The 21,376-nt window shown below is 42.1% G+C and overlaps 1 protein-coding gene across 5 annotated transcripts; it reads left to right on the top strand.

Annotated features, from left to right (window-relative positions):
• Positions 1–1,874: 1,874 nt before the first annotated feature.
• zufsp (zinc finger containing ubiquitin peptidase 1) lies at positions 1,875–18,048 on the top strand. 5 transcript variants are annotated; one of them, XR_012955807.1, is made up of 12 exons: positions 1,875–1,986; positions 2,727–3,252; positions 3,328–3,429; positions 4,011–4,061; positions 5,745–5,855; positions 5,973–6,082; positions 6,710–6,878; positions 9,763–9,951; positions 11,030–11,195; positions 12,946–13,103; positions 13,724–13,794; positions 17,349–17,487. XR_012955807.1 is itself a non-coding variant. In XM_076096568.1 (12 exons), exons 2-12 carry the CDS (start codon positions 2,736–2,738, stop codon positions 17,887–17,889), a joined length of 1,842 nt encoding a protein of 613 aa, XP_075952683.1. In that variant the 5' UTR covers positions 1,875–1,986; positions 2,727–2,735; the 3' UTR covers positions 17,890–18,048. The 5 variants fall into 5 exon arrangements, 4 of the variants coding, with proteins under 4 accessions (XP_075952683.1, XP_075952687.1, XP_075952685.1 ...); XM_076096568.1 differs by lacking the exon at positions 13,724–13,794 and adding an exon at positions 17,842–18,048 and having other exon boundaries at positions 17,349–17,569; XM_076096572.1 differs by lacking the exon at positions 13,724–13,794 and adding an exon at positions 17,842–18,048 and having other exon boundaries at positions 17,349–17,485.
• The last annotated feature ends 3,328 nt before the right edge of the window (positions 18,049–21,376 follow it).

Genomic DNA, 21,376 nt, shown 5'->3' on the forward strand with positions numbered 1-21,376 from the left:
ACATTTGACATTCTGTATTTGGCAGCTGACATTTTGAGAGTTTGAGGTGCCAAAACGTAAAACAGTATAGTTTGAATGTAATTAAAATATATTGAAACTGAATAGGTTTTAATAGAATGAAATGATATATGTCATGAATTTATTAAATTATTTGAAAATATACTGGACTCATACTGGACCATACTGGACAAAAATATATAAAAACTAAATAATAATCATACCTCAGTTATGTTACCTTTAAAAAATATATTTTAATACATTAGCAAAGGGAACCACACATTTTAATTGTTTTACAGTTTTCTCATTCACTTTTCACAGTTTCTTTTTTCAAAGCAATAATCTGAAGAATTAGTGTTGTTCACAACTAATTAGAATTTCTGTTTTACAGCGCTGAAGGCTCAAAAAAACTGCTGACCAGAGAAATCCGTTGCCCGAGCCAAACTAAGGCACTGTTCTTCTTTATCTTTCAGTCGCACTGCTACAGGATTAAACATCCAAAATCATTCATCAGAAATCTGTGAAGTTGTGAATTTTGGAAATGATTACATTTTTCTTTCTTCAATACATTTTCACTTTTGAACAGAGACATTTCCAGAGACGCAAAGCTCTGTGTCACTTGTGTGTGTTTTTCGTGTCACTGAGCACAGCTTTTAAACTAATGTATTTCAATTGAAAGTATCTTTATCGCCCGCACCATGTTTCTTTTTTTGTCAGTCGGGATGACATTATGCAATAAAACAAACAATAGGTTTTGGCACAAAACCCCTTAGGTTTAGGAAAACCATCACAAACGCGGCACACGTCACAACATCGCTTTAGTTGAAAGTCCTATATTTTTTCATTTATTATATGCAAAATTGTTTTAATTAATGTTTTTTTTGTTTTTTTTTAGTGCCTCCCGAAATAACCCATAAGAAACCATTGTTTCTGTATGACCAGAAGAGAAGGGACGCACACCACACTCTGGTGTTTAGTCATACACTTTGTACAGCGAACCATTGAGATCTGTAATTTTCAGTACAAATACAGCACCAACCTGAACGTGCATGCTTTTAAACTATGTTTTAATTTTGTATTTTTCTGTGTGTATGTAAATTATTGGCCCTATGGTCACATTGTGTTTTTTATGCTTGTAATTTCTGCCCTGTTAAGCACTTTGTGACTTTTGTCTGTGAAAAGCGCTTTATGAATAAATTTGTCTTACTTACGTAGTCTCATTCTGATCAAGAATTATTTTGCAAGTCACCTGAGTGCACCTTTCATTGGTCACGTTGTCAATGGCTGTTGAATTGTGCCTTCCTGACTAAAAGGTGTATTTATTATTGTGTCAATTGCATTATTATTTAGCCCAAAATATGTGCTTGTTAAACCATTTGATACTGTTTCCACAGGAAACAAACTTAGGGAAATTATCCGGTGTAGCTGATTTTTTATTAATTTATTTTTGCCGCCATGAACCGCATCCTCTTTTTTTAAGCCAGGTGAAAGGTCAGGATAAGGCAGGAGGGATTTTGAATTTGCATAGGAATGAAATGGTGTTACAAGCACATATGTTATTTAAAGCCACTTTGGTTTAGTGTGATAGGCTCAAAGTTCTTTATAAAAACAGTGGAAATGCTATTCCCAGCTAATACAAAAATGATCACTCTTATGGTCATAAACGATACGATTTGAACCTGGAAGTGAAGATATCGTTGTTGGACAGCAATTTCCCTTGTAATTAATACACACATATATATATATATATATATATATATATATATATATGATATAATAATACTATATTATAGTATTATTATTTTCTTTAAATATATATATTTTTTTCTTGTTTGCAATCATTTTATTGTGAAAGTTTATGCCGGAAGTCTTGCGGTTTATTTTGGTAGCACGGCGCCGTGAGCCTGAATTTGCTGAAGGTTTGGAACGTGAGGAAAGGAAAGCGAAACAGACTTCTAGCTTTGCTATACTGACTTCATTGCATCGACCGTGAGTAGATTTTTAACGTACTGAGACAAATACGTCACAGTCTGGACGGCGAGAGGCAACACACACGTTAAATTACTTGGTGTGGCTCACGTTAGCCACCGGGTGTGCACGGTGTGACAGAACGTTATGAAACGCGGTGACACCATGATTCCAATTACACATTTTTACAGCCTCCTGTAGAGTCTGATAGTGTGCCTCGTAGGCCAGGTTCCATTCAAAAAATCTGCTCATTTACGATAGTTTAGATCATTGTCAACATATTTACCTCATCGTACGAGACCTCTCTTTATTTCGGCAGATACATAACCCTTTATGTAACACATTCATAAGTAGTAGATATTTCTCCTTCATGCTCACTCTGTAGTTCTGAAATAGAATCAGTGTTGCAGGCTGTACCGGCTGCTACAATGAATTTAGTCAGATTAGTCTTTGTTAGTGTTGTATCTGATGTATCTGTGCTGATAACAGATTAATGACCAATGATTATTAATGATTGTATGAGACTTAATTGTCTGCTAAGAAATCATGTTCCCAATTTCAGACTCATTTCAGTTGATGTGGACATTATTTGCATCCCTTAACAATCTCTTCAGGAAGACAGAGTCAAGGTTGTGTTTTGTCAGCTGGTTATATTTTATTATAATTAACTTGATCTGTTTTTTTATGCTGTGCCAGTACCAACTTTCAGCACCTGACCCTTTTCCATACTCCTGTGTGTGTGTGTGTGTGTGTGTGTGTAGGCTGCAGCCATGCTGACCTGTGAAATCTGCGGTGAGGACATTATGTTGGAGGAGGACATGAGGACGCATGTCCTTCTCAGCCACCTGGAAAATGACATGCACTGCCCACTCTGTCCCCTCTCTGGTGTGTCCTACGACGAACTCTGCTTCCACATCAGCTCGGCGCACCCAGAGAAGCAGCGCGGAGCGCAGCATCCGGCCCGCTTCGCATCCACTTCGGGCCGCTCGGCTGGAATGGGGAGCAAAAAGCCCCAAACGCCTCAGTCCTGCCCGGCCGGGGACGGCTGCGACGCAGCACCCACCGGTGCCTCTCGTGTCACCAGAGACTCCGTGCGGCCTAAACCGAATAGTACACCAGGAAGCGGAGGTTCATCCACTGGGGAGGCTGCACCCGTCACTTCGACTTTGACAGCATGGAGCCCTAAAACAAGACAGGAGTCTGTCAGGCACTGTGTTGAGGACAAAGATGGGCTTAAAGCCAAGCACAGTGAAGCCAAACAGAAGCGACGGTCTTCACCGGGAGAAGGTGATTGAACTATTTCAAACTTTAATTCAAACTTTAAAGTCACCGTTGACTTGAATTGTCCTGTATCTGTTACAGAGAAGCTGTTCTCCTGCCCCATGTGTGCACTGGTCTGCAGCAGCTGTTTCATCCTGCAGGAGCATGTGGAGTTACATCTGCAGGAGCAGCGTGCAGCTGAAGGTAACTGTGTCTCCTAGAGTCGCGTCTTTGCTGCCATGTCTGGAACATTTCCTTTTCGGTCACTCTGTCACCTATTGTTATCGCCACATAATGAATCTGTAGGATCTGGGCAAATTTCTCAAGGGGTCACAGATACCTACCCTGTCAGGGGTGTTGATACAGGGGCCTCGGGATGAGGGGGCCCATAGAGAGAGCAGGCCTTCCAATAACGAAAAGGCCCTTGCGAGCAATGGTTGGCATTACAGAAATGTAACTGAATAGAATTTACATATCATGGCAATTTTCTATATTATCCCCCTGAAAACGAAAACCCATCTTCGTCATGGTTTTAAGTAAAAACATGTTGTTTTTTTTTTTAAATGTGTATGTCGATGTTGTCCAATATCAAGTCTCTGTTTGGCTAGTTTAGACTGACAAGCTGAGCACATCAAGCCAGCAGGGCGAGCAGTTATGAAATAGCATAACCCAGTCAGCAAACATTAAGGTAGAGAGAAGGGTTCATTGTTTCTCAACACAAAGACACCCTGAGCCACATACTTGTACACCATGTACCTTTTATTCATGACCGTTTCTTTGTTCAGGGTCAACACTGGAGGCGTGTCCACTTTCACCGTCAGCCAGCAGCCTCTCAGGTGTGTCTCCTCTAGACTTTGTTTTTAGCTCGCTGGGCACAGTATTTTGTTGTTATGGTAATATGAAGAAAGGGAAGGAAAGATCTCACCATCCAACCGAGGTGTTTGTATCTTCACCTGTATAAGAAAAACACAACATCGCTGCCTGAAAGCTGTCGTCAACTCGCCGATGACGCAATGGTTTTGGCGATCTGTCTGTCCGACATAACGCGGTTGGATGGGTTTCCGTGACATTTTTGCACAGACATTCTCTGTCCCGAGAGGATTAATCCGACTGGCTTTGGTGATCCAATGACATTTCCTCTTGCGCCACCATGAGGTTCACTTTTGTGGCTGACGGATTGCCTCTTGCATGGCTGTAGACTGTCTAGTCTACAGCTCTGACCTCCTAACCACGGATCAATTGAGTAAATTCAGTATTTCTAATATAAAGTAATGATGATGCTGGGTTTCTTTAATTTTATTATACTATATTGATCCCGTTAAGGGGGAAATTTGTCTCGCATAGAGATCCCATCCCTACATATAGGGAGCAGTGGGCTGCCAATGACAGGCAGCCCGGGGAGCTGTTAGGGGTTCAGTGTCTTGTCAGGGACACTTTGACATGTGACACGTCCCAGTCAAGGATCGAACCGTTGACCTTGTGGTTACCAGACAACCCTCTTAACCCAGTGAGCCACGGTCCCCCCCGGTCGTTTGTAATTTGCTAATGATTTTTTTTTTTTCAGGTCAAATTGTGTATTTTCCTAACTTCAGAAAGTAATGCTCAACAACCACAGTACTGTTTGAGTATTGTATCTTTTTTAATATAGTTTTTTATTTATTTATTTTTTAAATAAAAGGATTTATGGGTCCCAACAAGACTGCATGATCCTGGAGCATTTTACTTCTTGATTTAAATAATAACAATAATAGCCTGCATTTCTATTTTTTATTATTTTTTTTAAACAAATAACACAGTAGCAGTGTTTATTCTGGCAATAAAAGAGCGAACTGAGTCAATAGGAGGTTTTCTTTAGGAGGCATCCATAGATTAGCATCATAGTTTACGGATCCCAGCTAGATGAGTGTTCCAAAGGGTTTGGGCTGCCACAATGTACATTGCTCTTTTATAATAAGCCTTTACCCACGAATCCCAACTATAACCCACATGAGACCCACTTAGATTTGTTGGTCGTCTTTTAGGAACGCTTAGTGACACAAACAAACAGCGGGCAGCACAATTAATAACTGATATCCACGCTGACAGTGATGAGTCAGTCATCTGAATGGGTGAACTGTGCACATTTCTCTCATTCGCCAGAAGAAATATCAATTAGACAGAAAAGGGAATGAGTCGTATGAATGAAACTGACGACGGAATCAACAGATAATTCAGGTTCTGATTCAGTGTTGCGTGAACACAACACAAATATTGAAGCAACTCCTTCATTCTACTTCAGTTAGGTTTCACGGTGCTTCAGTGATCTTAGTAACTGTACGGTAGAATTGCAGAAACATGAATGGTTAATACTGTGTCTATTTGTCTCTTGTAAGGTGTTTAAACACAAATGTTTCCAGTGGAATTTCCCTCTAATGGATGACACCGACTGGACCAGAGAAAGGACCATTAACCTACCTGTATCAGTGGTCAACCCTCATAGGAAACATGTTTAAAACCTACATGGGGTTTCTGTTTTGTAGGAGAGAAGAGATTCGAGTGCCCTATGTGCTCTGTCGTCTGCAGTGACAGCGTCTCTCTGCAGGAACACGTGGAACTGCATTTAGACCACGGAGCTGCTGGGAACTCTGCAGGTGGGCATATGTTCCTACCCCCCCGTGCTGCATAAGTCACTCAGGTCCCTCTGTTAAACTCCAACTCATATAAATGTCATATCTTTCTATGCCTTTGGTTCACGTGTGCGTCCGCAGGGAGCCCCGGCTCTGACCTGAAGCTGGCCAGACAGCTCCAGCAGGAGGAGGAGCAGAGGAGGAGGCTGGAGGAGGACCAGCAGGAGAGAGAAGAGTTCAAGAAGCTGCAGGTCTGGATTCTACGCGAGAGCACACTCGCTGTGCAGACCGTTTAGACAGTGATGTTGTTGGATTTCCAATAAGTTAGCATTCATTCGAGGGTTTCATAAGTACATATAACTACAAATCCCTCCTTTACTGTTAACCCCGTAGGGTTGTCTGTGTGTCACTTTTAGGGCTAACCCAACTGATAAGATTATAATATGCAATACCGTATCTGAGTATTGCGATAGCGATATTTGCGATAAATGAGTGGATAATAAAGTGTTAAATTGCTAAAACACAACTTTTTGCTTGTTGAATTTAAACAAATTTTGTTGAACAAACTGAACATTGAACTGAACACAAAAGGCACCAAAAAAAAAAAAAGAATGATCGTTACATTGCAGTTTTCTACTCATTGTGTCTTTAAACCAACAAAAAAAAAAAATCGGAGTGAAATGTCGTTTGCAGTCTTATGTTGTGCAGCCCTACTCCATCCTCATAGTCATGCTTTTATTTTAGTGTGCAAAAACAACAGAGACTATGTTGCTGTCCAAATACTCCCAGCTGACATCCAACCCAATAGTAAATGTGTGTGTGTATATATATATATATAAAACATATGTCAACCACTGTGTGATATGTTGTTTGTGCAGAGGCAGTTTGGTCTGGACGGCAGCGGGGGCTACAGCAGACAGATGGAGAGGACCATGGAGAGGGATGTGGCCAGGGGTCTTATGGCCCCTACAGAGTTCCACTGTAAGAGGGCCGAGATGATGGAGTCTCTGGCCTCAGGGGTTGATGATGGCAGAACCAGAACTCAAGGTATGTTTGTTCGCATCCTTGAACCACAATTCTGCAAAAGCACACAGAGACAACACTGCTGGTGTAAAGCAGTGGTTCTCAACTGGTCTGGCTGCGGGACCCACCATCACCCCTTAATGACAAGCCGTGACCCGAATCGAGGAACATTTTCAACTTCTGAAATGTATTTAATGAAAAGATGGTGCAGTTTGAATCTGAGCTGAAAATGTCCTCTGCAGTCGTAGTGTAGGGAGCTCTCTTGTGCAGAGAAATTGTTCCTGTAAGTCCCCGTCCCACACGTTTCACCTAAACGAGTCAAACTGCTTTGTTTGTTATGTCTGTAGATTGGTCCATTTGTAATGCAAAATGACCACTTGCCTTAATTCGAGCTGTGGTCTGTTGTTTGATGTCATCCGAGATGTCTTCAATTTGTCTACTTAGTGTCATTTGACGGAGGTATAGCTTTCAGTTTATCCTCTGCTGATATTAGCATTACAAGGCATTAACGCCAAATACCGTTAAGGAGTGTGAATAGACGACACTCTGCTGCATAAAAAATTCCCTTCAAAATAAAAGCACAGGATTTTTATTGATTTTTTTTTCAGGCAAAGACCCTCCAGTTGAGAGTCACTGGTTTAAAGGGATACACCAAAGTTCCTGTAGGTTTAGGCAACTCTGATATTTGTTACAGTAACACAGCAGCTATTCCCAACCACTGTGGACTGCAAAGGGGAATGCACAGAAGAGACTTTCCGCTTCTTCTCTGGGTCCTTTGGTATAATTCCTTTGGTTGCATATTTCCTGGAACCTTTTGGTTGAAATTAAGAGAGAAGAGAGTAGGACTTAAAATTGAGCCTTGGAGGACTCCAGATTGAATATCCGATGCAGAGTTTGGAATTAAGAGTAGATGGACACTCTCATGGGTGCTAACAGTTAATGAGTTTCGTACTGCAGTGTTGGCAAGGGAAATGCATAATCAAATCCTCAAATTTTTGAATTGTTAAAAATAATTGCTGAAAAAGGAGTGGTAACGTCGATGAATAAATGAATACATCTGGACTGTTGTTCATGCTCTTGCATGTCAACTCCCTTTTCAGTCCTTATCTTGAACCAGTTCTTCAGCATTCCCTCAACGTTCACAAAATGTTCTTTTAGTTAATCTGTTATTGTCTGGTTGTGGGATAGGCTACTAAAATACATGCCACACATACACGTGTGTGTGTGTGTGTGTGTGTGTGTATTAACCCGCCTAATCTCTTTTTGACTCACCCACTTGGCCTGATATTGAGCCCGTGGAGAAAGCCCCGACGTACCACCTGGGTACATATAAACAACGGAGACAGTTCACACACGAGCCTCACCCAGTCCTGCCTCGCAAGCCTCCGTGAAGAGAAACCTTTCGGGAAAGTCAATTGAGCCTAATTCAAAACCATCAGATCAGATTAAGCTCTCACTCCCACTCATTATTATTTTTGTTGTCATTGTTACTGATTATCGGTATTCATTTTTATGCCTCAGCGTTATTTTAATAACCCGATCTTATTTAAGTTCTATTTAAGTTCCTTTTTACTTCGTTGGTCTCTCCTACTCTGTGGTGGAATAAAGTGTGTGTGCACGTGGTTATAATGCACGTGCACTAGCACCCCTGAAATCCCTAACATCTGCATGTACTCAGGACATATTGGAACATCGCTCACCGGTAGAGCGTGGGTGTGTATGACTGGCCCTCTGCATGTACAGGAAGCCGATCTTAAGAGACAAAGATCCATTTTTCTTCCAGTTACATGAATATTATTTTTTTGTTCCTTGTTTTTCAGTGCTAATCAATAACACCCTAGTAATTCAATGACCAAGGAACTACATTTTAATTGGCATCACTCTCGGCTCTTCCAACAAAGCAAACCAAACCTGCAATCACGAGTAGTCCCACCACCTCATCTCTGGCACTGCCGTTGCTCTCATTGTTTCTGCATGTCTGCTACGTTTGCATGGTATTTTGTATTTTTTTATTGTATTCTATCATTGTTTTGTTGCATTGTGCTGTACAATAGTGCTTGCCGTAGCATTGCATTGATTATATTAGGCCACCAGTTTGTAATAACCTGCCCAGGGACTACAGACTGAGGTGGAAACATCCCATACCCGCTTTGAGCGAGTCTTTTAATGCTGAAATACAGATTACAAAAACCAGAGGTTGTCTTTCAAATATGAATTCTCTGCGCAGAGAAGGTTCAATCTCCACAACAGAATGCGTTCAGTCTCAGTGAGGAAGAACCAAGTATAAAGTGAACGTGCTTTCTTCATACAGAAGAAGTGCAAAGTGTGGGGCCGATGGCCAATGTTACGGACATTTTACTCTCAAACTGAAAACAACAAGCGGCTGCAACATTCTCATACAACACAGTTACAGTTATCTTTGCCTGCAGGCAAGGGTGAATTCTTCTTTTGTAGAAGTAGAAATATACTTTACTATGTATACCATACTACGTAGAAATATCTATACTAAGTAAGAAATATATACTAAGTAAGAATTTACCATTATGAGACCAAAATGAGCACATTTACATTGAGGTGGAAACTTAAACGTTCATTAATGTGCACTGTCCCTGGTAAACATATGAATAAATATATACATAAATCAAAGTATATCAACTATCGGTGTGACTGTGGTATAGGACAGTATAAGGAGTAGTTTTGGTTGAATTAAAGAAAGAAAAAACCCAGACCTGTCCCCTTCCATTTATGACCTGGACAATGATTCACTGATACATTTATACTGATACTGATTTAGCTGTCGGCACCTTTGATGCATGTTGATCAGTGAGGTGTGATGGCTGCTGGTTTAGGTGTGTGTCCGTAACACTGCTGGAATGTACTGAGCTGAACTTGTTTCCTCTCTGTCTAGGTGTGGTCCGAGCTTTGTATGAATATTACCAGACCGAATGCAAGGACTCCGTGCACGTGTGGCTGAGTGCTGACACCGACCACTACTGCTCCTCAGCGGGGGATAAAAGCTGGGGCTGTGGATACAGAAACCTCCAGATGCTCCTCTCCTCTCTACACACAACAGATGCATATGCTCCCCTCCTACAAGGTGCACAATCCCACTGCATAATATCTGACCTGAAATCAGCACTACTATATGTGCTTGTTTCAAATAAATTGCTGATTCTTTGTGAGGTTGAGGTAAATATCTGAGAATTGAGGGTAGTTCTGTCACAATATTTTGATATATTAATGGATAGATGGAGTAATGTGCAAAGAGCCATGAATCGAGTTTGTTCGCCACCTGAATCCTGACCACCACAGCCACCAATTTAAGCAAAACAATTGATGGCTGTGTGGAGGACTGTGTCCTGTGTCCTCCACACAGCCATCAATTGGTGTCACGCACATAACCTCAGGATCCATCATGCAACATAAATGGGAGGGCATTCTGATCAGATGCACAAACCACCTCAACTGGCGGCTCTTTGTCCTCCACACAGTCCCCCCCCCGTCTGTGTGGAGGATGAAACGAAAACACGAGTCGTTCTCTCGTCTCTGCCTCCCAGCGTGAATCCGAGCTGTAGCCAATTCAGAACGCTTCCTTGTTGCAGTTGGAAACTAAATACGGCGTGGTAGTTGCGGAGTTCTTCCAACAGAGCCAGAATCCAATGGTGAACTCATTCAAGCTGCAGATTGCATCATCAGTTTTGACCTGCCTTTAGTTTTATGATTTGTTTTTTATGCTGAAGTGCTTTCTAGGAACATAACAATTTAAAGACAAACTCTCTTTATTTCCCCTTTGGTAAGCGGTCTCGGTAGAAGCATGATGAAGCACTTCACATTCATTAAGCTCGGGGCGTGTCTACAACCACACTGTTTACTCAAAGCACATCACGTCTTGTCCTTGTTCTGCATTCTGATCTGGGTGCACTATTGTTGTTGCGATGAGTATCTGTCCTCCTGTACGGTTGTTGACAGTGGGTGCAAAACAACAGCAATGACTGCTGTCAAGTGTCACTGTAGCCGTCCTGGAACTATTTTGGTGTGACATCACATCGACGGCTGTCACAGTTAGCCATGTGAAATAATAGAAATGTATAGCAGATAAACTTATATTAAAAAACCAGTAACTTTTTACCTGTACCCATTCATTCCATTTACTGGACGCTCTCCTCCTCCTCCAGAGAAGGCCGTGCCTAGCATCCCTCGGGTGCAGAGTATGATCGAGGAGGCCTGGAGAGCAGGGCTGGATCCGCATGGTGCGTCCCACTTCAACCAGCGGCTGCATGGAACAAGAGCCTGGATCGGAGCCACAGAGATCTACGCCCTCCTCACCTCTCTGGGAATCAGGTGAGCGTGACACTAATTAGTGTCAAGCACATAACCTCAGGATCCATCATGCAACATAAATGGGAGGGCATTCTGATCAGATGCACAAACCACCTCAACTGGCGGCTCTTTTCCAAGCTCCCTACAGATATCTAAGCTCCTGAACTGACTGGACCTCGGTTTCAGGACAGGGAGATCAGGAGGTGGACATTCTCACCCTGGACTCATACACCGTCATGCTCTTAAGATTATCTGATCCATAACTACACTACAACTTATCGTTTTCAATTTTGCACCTCACACATGTATATATGTAGAGTAGTTGTTGTTTTTTGCTCATCATTCGATAAGCAGTTTATGTCTTTTGCTTCTTATCTTTGTGTTCTCGGCTCTAAGCTGCTGTAACAGTTAAAATGTCCTGCAGGGATTAATAGAGTTCTCTCACTCTCACTCTCTCATGACCATAGTTGGCAGTTCGAAAGCTTTGACCTCTGGCCCAGGTCCCTGTTGACCACGACAGACACTGCACACTCTATTTTTATCCAGAGCAAGACCCCCAGATACAGCAACTCACTCCCAACCCGGAGGAAGCAATCGCTTATTCTCTAGCAGAGAACAATGGCCTCAGACTTTTGCTGATTCTCATCCGTCTCAAACCGCCTCAGTGCGTACCGAAGGTCACGGTCTGATGAAGCCAACAGAATTGCACCCAGAGAAGCAAGGCCCCCCACCGCCAGACAATCTCCTCCTGCCCCCGACTGTGACTTGAGATTCTATCCATGAAAATCAGAAACAGAAGCTATGACAAGGGACAAACCTGGCGGAGCCCAACATCCATTGAGAGCACGTTAGACTTCCTGCCGGTAATACGGACACGGCTCTCGCTCTGGTTATATAAGGACCGGATGGCTCGTAGCAACAACCCCGGTACCCCATGCTCCTGCAAACTCTGGGTCCTCCACAGAGGATGTGTTGCTCGGGTTTAAGAGTTCCTGAAAGTGCTCTTCTCACTAAATGATCAAATCCCCAGTCAGGGTCAGCAGATCTCCTCCCCTGCTGAATACAGCCAGAGCAAAGCCCTGCTTTCCCTTCCAGAGTCGTGTTGACGGTTTGCCAGATCTTCCTTGCGGCCAACCAAAAGTCCTTCTCCATACCCTCCCCAAACTCCTCCCGCACTTTTTGCTTTGGTTACCTCTGAAGCAGCGTTCCTTCTGGCCTCCCGCTCTTCTGATACCTGTCTGCTGCTTCCGGAGACCCCTCGGCCAACCAAGCCCGAAAGGCCTCAGAGTCTGTCAAGCTCAGGCACAGACAACCTTCTGATGACAATTCCTTGTATCTGCTTTCACAATGGAGGCTTGGAAAATGGCCTACTCAGATTCCACATCCCCAACCTCCCCCATGAGAAACATTATTGTGGAGGTGGGAGTTAAAGACCTTGTGGACAAGGGCCTCGGCCAGGTTTTCCCAGTTCTCCCTCACTACACGTTTGGGTTTACCAGGTCTGTTCACACAGCTGCTCCCTGATGTTCTTTCATGCTGTGGCCGACCGACCAAGGCACGGCCGCCAGATGCTCTTCAGCGAGTTTCCCTCCAAGATTTGGCTCCAGGAGGGGGCCCCGGAGGTGCTGCAGCTCCTTTTTGGCCAACTCTTAATCCATTCAGTGACCGCTCCAGAATCTCATTCTGGTCACATTTTAGTTGTAGTTTAGTGAAAATCTTCATGAAGTTATCAGCTCAATGTAACACTGAGGCTTGTATTTTATGTTTTCAGTGCCCGCATCATTGACTTCCACAAGCCGACCGGCCCAGGTGACACCCACCCCCGGCTGTTTGAGTGGGTGAAGCAGTACTTCAAGTCCGGCAGGAGCAGCCGGCTGCCCCCCAGACTCATCCACACTTCCCTGCCCCCGCTTTACCTGCAGCACCAAGGTACGCAGCAACATCACTTGCTATATTCCTTCATCGCACACTATATAGCTGTACGGGATCGGTGAGGTCTTAATACATTTGCATGTACATGCTTCTTTGATTGGATAATGTTCTCGGGCCGGAGTCATTCATATATATCCCCAAATACATTAGTGAATCCTTCTGCGTGCATTCATAAATAGTGTTCTGTCACAACATTTTGATATATTAATGGATAGATAGATATAGGCACACACTTCACATTCATTAAGCTCGGGGCGTGTCTACAACCACACTGTTTACTCAAAGCACATCACGTCTTGTCCTTGTTCTGCATTCTGATCTGGGTGCACTATTGTTGTTGGGATGAGTATCTGTCCTCCTGTACGGTTGACTGCTGTCAAGTGTCACTGTAGCCGTCCTGGAACTATCTTGGTGTGACATCACATCGACGGCTGTTATGAGACTGATCTGACTCCCTCGAGGCTAACATTCACCCCAAATGGCTTTTTAATGATCCGCTCATAACATTACCTAAATTGAAAAGCGTTTTTGGAAGTCTAAACGTAGAAGAGCATTAAACTTTATTACTCGGTTACAAGTGTTGTAATGCGGAGCTAATTGCAGGTTTCAATGTTCAGGTTGACTGACGTAACACAAGGTGCAGTATGCAGTACTGAGTAACATTATGGAATGTTATTGACATAACAAGGTAATCCTGCTTCCTCATTTCAATTACTTATGATGTAACTGGCGAAATGTGATATCGTGAGGCATTAAAGGAGAACTTGAGACTTTACACATAGCAAGGAGATAATAAGGGTAATAAGGAGAACTACTCAGCCTGTGAAAACTATTGCATAGTGTGACAAAATAATCCAAACTCAAAGTCCATATATTTGCTTGTCCTGGACCTTTTGATCATATCCCACAGTGTGCTTTGCTCGGTTCTCATGGAACTGTGGATGTTGATGCTGAGTTGAGATTGTTTTACAAACCGGAGGTGTGGAGTTTAAAAGAAATGAGGGCTGACGAGGCCAAGAGTGTCGATGGAAAAGATCCTATTGAGTTGCATTTTTGGGATTTGTACAATCCAGGGAGTAAAAGCCAGATGTCTCGGCCTCCGCTGCTTCAATTTTGACAATTATTTGAATTAGATTTTCTTTCAGTCGTCGTACTTTGAGTTTGTGCTCTTTTAATGCAGACTGAGATGGAATAATTCCGGGCATGCTGATGCAAACTACTAGTTATCGAGTGGCCCTCTCCCCCTCTACACTGCTGCCACAGTAAAACGCTCCGTCCTAGCTCTCTTACAAACACTTGTTCATCCAGTAACATGTTTTCAGAAAAACTTCATTGTTCTGGTAATCAGGTTTGTGTTACGCAAGTTTCTCTAATCACTCAGCGTGAAAACAGAGTTTGGGTTTTCTGTTTTCACTGATGTTTCTGAAATGGCATTGCTGCACATTCCTGTCTGCTCACACTGTGCCGGTCTGTGTCTCTCCGCTCAGTTGCTGACACACCGATATATAGCGCCACACAGCAGAGAGACCGATGGGGCAAACACATGAGCACGGAAGCCTGTAAACACACGCGGCGATGTAACAACCTCGTTCTCCGCCCGCTTTGATTCAGACGCTAAAGAGTGACACATACCATGAGCCGGTCTTTGACCTGGGAATGAGAACGGGCTGCACATCCTGTTTATTGGCTGGGGGTTGCACTCCCATATGGGGTCCAAATCCTCTATGCTGATGCCCCAGAAGAGTCCCGAACACCAATCAAAAAGAAAAGAGAAGATACAGGCAGAGGGCAGGGTCTCTGCAGATACAGACACCGCCTGTATTTGTCACAAATAATTCCCTAAAAAAAAAACCCCAGTATTAACATATCTGAGGATTTGACAAAGACCAACAATTTGTTTTTAAATGCTTTAGAAACAAGAGGTCTTAATAATTACATTTGAGTATATATTTTGCCAGCTAAATCAAACTGTTTATAGGATACTCAACCTTTGTTTCATTATAATACTTTTAATACTTGAATTCTTTCTTAGCAGGGCTTGTATAAAGGCAATTTAGTAATACATGAATATGAGATATGAGTTTGCAGTGAACCCTCTGAACCCCAAAACCCACCAGCGGGATGGAAAAGCATGTTTCCTTTAAACCAGGGGTCTTCAACGTTTTTCAGGCCAAGGACCCCCAAACTGATAGAGAGATGGAGCAGGGACCCCCGACTATATATATTGTATAAAATTGTGTTTTATATTAAATAGGCCTAGTACCGTGTATACCTCTTTATTGTGCATTCAATACTAAGCTATTCAAATAATACACAGGTTAATATATTCATGTTTTTATTTTAAACATGTGCAAGGTACAGTGAGTAGGGAGGCCGTGCCACTGCCATTTATAAACATACCTTGTCAGCTGATACCAATGCCAATATCAACATTGTCTGTCAATTGCATGATAATCATGCACACAAGTTATTCAAATTGACGTTTTAATTTTAAACATATGTGGAAACGAAAAATGAGTGCTGGCCTATTAGTGCCACTATATGCATAAACATACCTCTTATCTTTCATACAATACTGAACTATTAAAATAATGGACAGATTCATGTTTAGAGAATTTTAATTTTAATTTTTTTAATTGTCTAATCAACCAAAAATTTACAATAGATTAATAAAATTACAATAGACAAAACTACACTGTTTAGCATAGCCAGAATTTGCATCTTTCTGATGGTCCTTGAACACGTCATGTGTCAGGAAACGCAACCGAAACTAAGCTTAAAATGGTCTCGTTTCAAATTTTGCTCCAAATAAACAGTTTACTCTAAACAGATCCTGACATTGTTTTTATTCTGCGCTCCTCAGCGCAGCTAGAAAGCCATGAATGATGCGGCTGAGACCAACAGTCACGTGACAACAATTCTGTGAAACTTGGACAGAACAGCAGGCTGCTGAACACATTCAATACTTATAGCCCTGGGAGCCTCCATTATTTTTCCAACATTGGTAACACTTCTGGCAACTTGGAAAACTGTTGGATATATAGATTCCATTGTTTTGCAATTTTTATAAAATAAATTATCAAAGGAATTCAACTTGTGTTTCTTTTCTTTTTTAGGATTTATGGCATTGTAACTGTCATACTGCACTAAAGACATGTTTGAGTTCTCTCTACCTCTAGCTGTGGTTGTGCTGTTCCACAGAGGTGCAGGACTTTTATATTGCAGAGAAAATCAAGGCCACAGAGAGAAAAATATGACAGGAGCGAAAAACACACCATGAAACTGCTTAGGGTTCAGAGGGTTGATTACAATTCCTCCTTGGCATTTAGGAGGTTTGTTTATGGCGTTTTGCTGGTGACACTCGCTGTCTTCTAAGGTCTATTAAATAGAGAAGCGAAGTCCCGCCCCTCCCAGTGTCCACCATAGTACTTTACTTAGAAATAAATATGTACACCCGTGGCCAAAAGTTTTGAGAATGACACAAATATTAATTTTCACAAAGTCTGCTGCCTCAGTTTTTATGATGTCAATTTGCATATGCAGAATGTTATGAAGAGTGATCAGATGAATTGCTAGTAAGATTGCACCTAAATCAACCATTTATCGGATCATCAAGAACTTCAAAGAGAGAGGTTCAATTGTTGTGAAGAAGACTTTTGGAGGATGGCCTGGTGTCAAGAAGGGCAGCAAAGAAGCCACTTCTCTCCAGGAAAAACATCAGGGACAGACTGATGTTCTGCCCCTGATGTGCAGAACATCAGGGGTAAAGTCATTTTCTCTGATGAATCTCCTTTCCGATTGTTTGGGGCATCCGGAAAAAAAGCTTGTCTGGAGAAGAAAAGGTGAGCGCTACCATCAGTCCTGTGTCATGCCAACAGTAAAGCATCCTGAGACCATTCATGTGTGGGGTTGCTTCTCAGCCAAGGGAGAGGGCTCACTCACAATGTAGCCTCAGAACACAGCCCTGAATAAAGAATGGTACCACAACATCCTCCGAGAGCAACTTCTCGTCAACATTGCAAATATTGACTCTTTGCATAAACTTAATATAATTGTCAATAACAGCCTTTGACACTTGTAATTATACCATAGTGACATCGTACAAAAAGAAGCAGCAAACTTTGTGAAAACCAATACTTCATTCTCAAAACGTTTGGCTACGGGTGTACAATAGTCAACGGAGAAAGAAGAAAGAATGACTCCCGACTTTTCACAAACACTTTTAACCGTGTCCTCCTGCAGGTCACAGCCGCTCTATAGTGGGCATGGAGCAGAAGAAGAATGGGAGCCTGTGCCTACTGCTTCTGGATCCCGGCATCTCAGCGTCGGACACCAGGAGGCTGCTAAGCAGGGACACCGTCTCACCGGCCGTCCGCCAGGTCAGGAAGTTCGCCGGCAGCCTGAAGCACAAACAGTACCAGGTGGTGGCAGTGCACGGTGTGATGTCTGCTGAGGAGAAACGGGTGAGGTGTCGTGGTGGAACAGACGTGTGTGCGTGTGCATGTAGGTGTGAGAGTGGCTTTATAAGATAAGATGACAGTCCAGTTGAGGTTTAGAACTAAATGTGACTGAACATGATTCAAACTATCATCAAAATTAAACAAAAACTGGTTTGCTTGTGGCCCTCGTCTGGAGCTCTTTACAGTCGTTGAATGACAAGTTTGATGTGCACACGACGAATCAGTGTCAAATGAAACTCTCTTAATCCGTTTCTCAACACACTTTGTTTTTACAGATCAGCATCTTGAACTCCAGGACATTATGTGCTGAACGGATCCCGTGAACAGGAGCGCACTTCATCTCCTCCATCTCGTTTGTTTCTACTGTGAACATGCATTTGATTTCTGCACTTCAGGAACTATTTAATGTTGTCATTTGCTAATAAATTATATAATGTACACTTTTTTTAAATTTTAGTTTTTTAATAAACTCTGTGCTACTCCGTGCTGTCCAGTCATTTACACTTAGCAGTTACTGGTTGAGAGGAAATGGAGCAGAACAAACCTGGCTGTCCTTAAAAGAACGCTGCACAACAAGAAAACACAGAGTCCATCTGAGAATCTCACAAAGGACAAACATAAAACCTCAAATATTTGATTGCATAAGTGATTCATCCATTATCATGTGACACACCTAAATCATCACTCAGCAGCCATCTGTTTGTAGAAGTCACATGAGAATCCAGACGGGGTCATCCGTGTGTTTAACCAAGGTGTGGTGAGTGACTTTAGGTCAAATACAGCAGGCGGTCAGACAGCTGGTCAGTGTTTTCTTGTAGTGTTTTATAGAGAACCAGCCACCACCTCTAAAGCACATACCACCTCTAGTAACATAAAGAAATGATTACAATTGTAAAAAAAAAAAATAGAACATGAATATGAGGGGAAAATAATTCTTCCTATCTCTTTCGTCTGTTGGTGACCAAGAGAAAAATGCCTAAAAGCTGCTCTGTGGTAGTATGTACCACCAACAGGGTAAAGAACCCACAACTAAGTTTGTAAAAGCTGCAGAACCAAAAGAACTGAGGATACAGGCAATGGGAAAACTGGGGGATCCTGAGAGGCAGTATCCCTAACGTTACATGTACAGCTAGCATTTTGTCCAGATTAGGCTAACTATATTTATGTAAGTTAAACTAAAGCATTTCTATAGTATACAACTTGTGTGGAATCCGTGGAATAGTGAAATGTGCATACACCAGTAAGCTATGCAGTATTATGCTTATAAGTATCATCATATAGCTAACTACAGTTATTTGCTAACACATACATAGCTAACATTAGCTTGCTAACGGCTAACTTGTCCCATCATCATTTTAGTTAACTGCAACCCTGGAAGACATAGGGTGCTAAAATAGTCCTTTGACCTGCTGACATCTAACTTGTTAGCTAGCTACAGGCATTTTGTTAGAGTTTCAGCCCTTTGTTGCATATTGTGGCGCCTTTTGTTTTCCCCTACGGGTGGCCTTGGTTTTCAGAATGTGACGCGTTGCGCTCTGTATCTGTTATTTAGGCTGTCATGTACTAAGTGGGAGACCTTGCTGGTTTGTCAAATTTCTGGCAAAACCATCAAGAAGACAATACGAGCTGTGTTTAAAAAGCCAGTATAGAATTTAGTGGCATCTAGTGCAGTGGTTGCAGATTGCAACCAAGTGAATAGCTACGCTCTCCCCTATTACAAGACAGCGATCATGTGAACCGCCGGGTGCAAAACTGTAGTATCGCCGTTCGCTTAGAGGCCATCTTTACCATAATGACACTACTTAAGGAGCAACGGAAGTCAGACGGCGGCTGGTGATACCCAATTTTTGCACTATGCTGCTAACATTACCGCAATTTCACAAGCGTGTTGGAGAACTACGGTGGCCTTCATCAGGCTCTCTCTACAGACAGTGTTTGGTTTGTCCGTTCTGGGCTGCTGTAGAAAGATGGCGGGCTCCATGAAGGGGACCCACTTCCTGTGTAGAGATAAAGGGTTCACACATTTGAAAAAGAAAATAATTCAGTTTCTCACAGTCTTCACTATCATTTGCTCATTAGGACTGTTAGTTGTGATAAATGGAGTTTAAATACGAATGGATATTTTTGTCTGTCCAAACCACCAAAAAAAATCAGTTCCTGGTGACAGAAAAGGGTGTGGTGGAAAATGATTTTACCCGCTGTTGAGTCTTTTTAAGCTGAAATATAGAATGTCGTTAAACAGAACTTGTCTTTAAAAGTATTTATTCTTGCAAGAAGAGTGATCAAGGGTTGGGGGCCTGTGTACTGGAACATCCTGTTTCATGACAGGCAGGCCACAGCATTTAAAGAAGTAAAAGAAGTGCTTTATCTGTGTAACAACAGACACACAGATATATACGTTTTATCCTTAAGGCATAGAACATGTGAATATACAAGAATTGTTATCCAACACAGAGAAGAAGAGGATATGTGTGCAGGCAGTCAGCTGCTGCACAGATCACAAGTTACATGATGCAAGCTTATGATAGCCTGTTTCAAAAACAGTTATATTTAAAAGATAATGAAATACTCATAAGGATATAATTTCCATTAAAAAAACAGCAAGATACATTTGAGCATGTACGCTAACACAAAGGGTGAAGGTGTACTGAGTTCAGAGCACAAGTACAAGCGCTTAGGCATTTACACAATATACTGAGTAGAAATATATACTAAGTAGAAATGTAGCATTACAAGGGAGACAAGCATCTTTACTGAAAACTATCAAGGGAGCGACACAAGACAAGTGTCCTGAGGGAAAAAAGGTCAGTCATAGAAATGGGCAAACAGTCACAGCTGTAAATCTGAATAGAACAAGTGGTAAAAATGAACAGACCCCTACTGTCAGCTCTGACAGTCGTGTGGGAGGTTTGTGGACATGAAGTCCAGTCCAGACTGTGTATTTGGACTTGACATAAATTGTTGTTCCCTCACAGTCTCCAGCTGGAGAGAGATTGAGTAGTTTTCTAAAGAGGAATGTAGGAAAATGTCCAGACGTGCTTCTACTGACTTGAAGGGGATGAATACTTTAGTGTTTTATAATTAAACTGAACTTTGATCTGATTGTCGATATTTAGTTTCCTTTTGACGTATCTTAAAGTGTCAAAATCCTAATTGGCAATCAAGTGGACAGAGTCAGCTGCTTCAGGTTCCTCTGGGATCAGACGACACACAGGCCAACAGGATTTCATATATATGTATATATACATATATATAATTATATTTTATATACATTATATTTTATTCCTATTTTAACATCTGCATCTGCAAATTCTCTCAGGGAAACCTTAAGAGAATTTCATTAAACTTGGCACAAAAATCCACTTGGACTCAAGGAAGAATTGATTAGAATTTAGTGGTCAAGGACGCTGTGGCCTCAAAAAAACACATTTTGGGCCATAACTCAAGAGTATATATGCTAATCATTTGGATGTTAACTGCAACTTAGCATAGCATTGTTGGAGGAAGCCTGAGAACAAGAATTCCATGGCCAAAAACTGCTCCACTGTAATTGTTGTGCATATAACAAATAAAGACTTAAAAAGAATCATGCTTATTTATACCTCGACGACAGCTAGACTGTTAGCATCTCTGAGCACCGATCGAACCAAACTCCATTCAGAAAACAAGCCTTTTTAAAAGTCGTTAGGATGCCGTCTACAGTGCTACGGCACTCAGCCTGTGAACGCGGTTGTATAATATCTTCTGTGGCTCCGCAAGTGCTCGGTCATATCAGAGAAAATGACCCTGGTGATGTCACAGTGATGTCAT

The sequence above is a fragment of the Anarhichas minor genome, unplaced genomic scaffold, assembly GCF_050575085.1.
Source record: "Anarhichas minor isolate MPS153535 unplaced genomic scaffold, ASM5057508v1 ptg000022l, whole genome shotgun sequence".
NCBI lineage: Eukaryota > Metazoa > Chordata > Actinopteri > Perciformes > Anarhichadidae > Anarhichas > Anarhichas minor.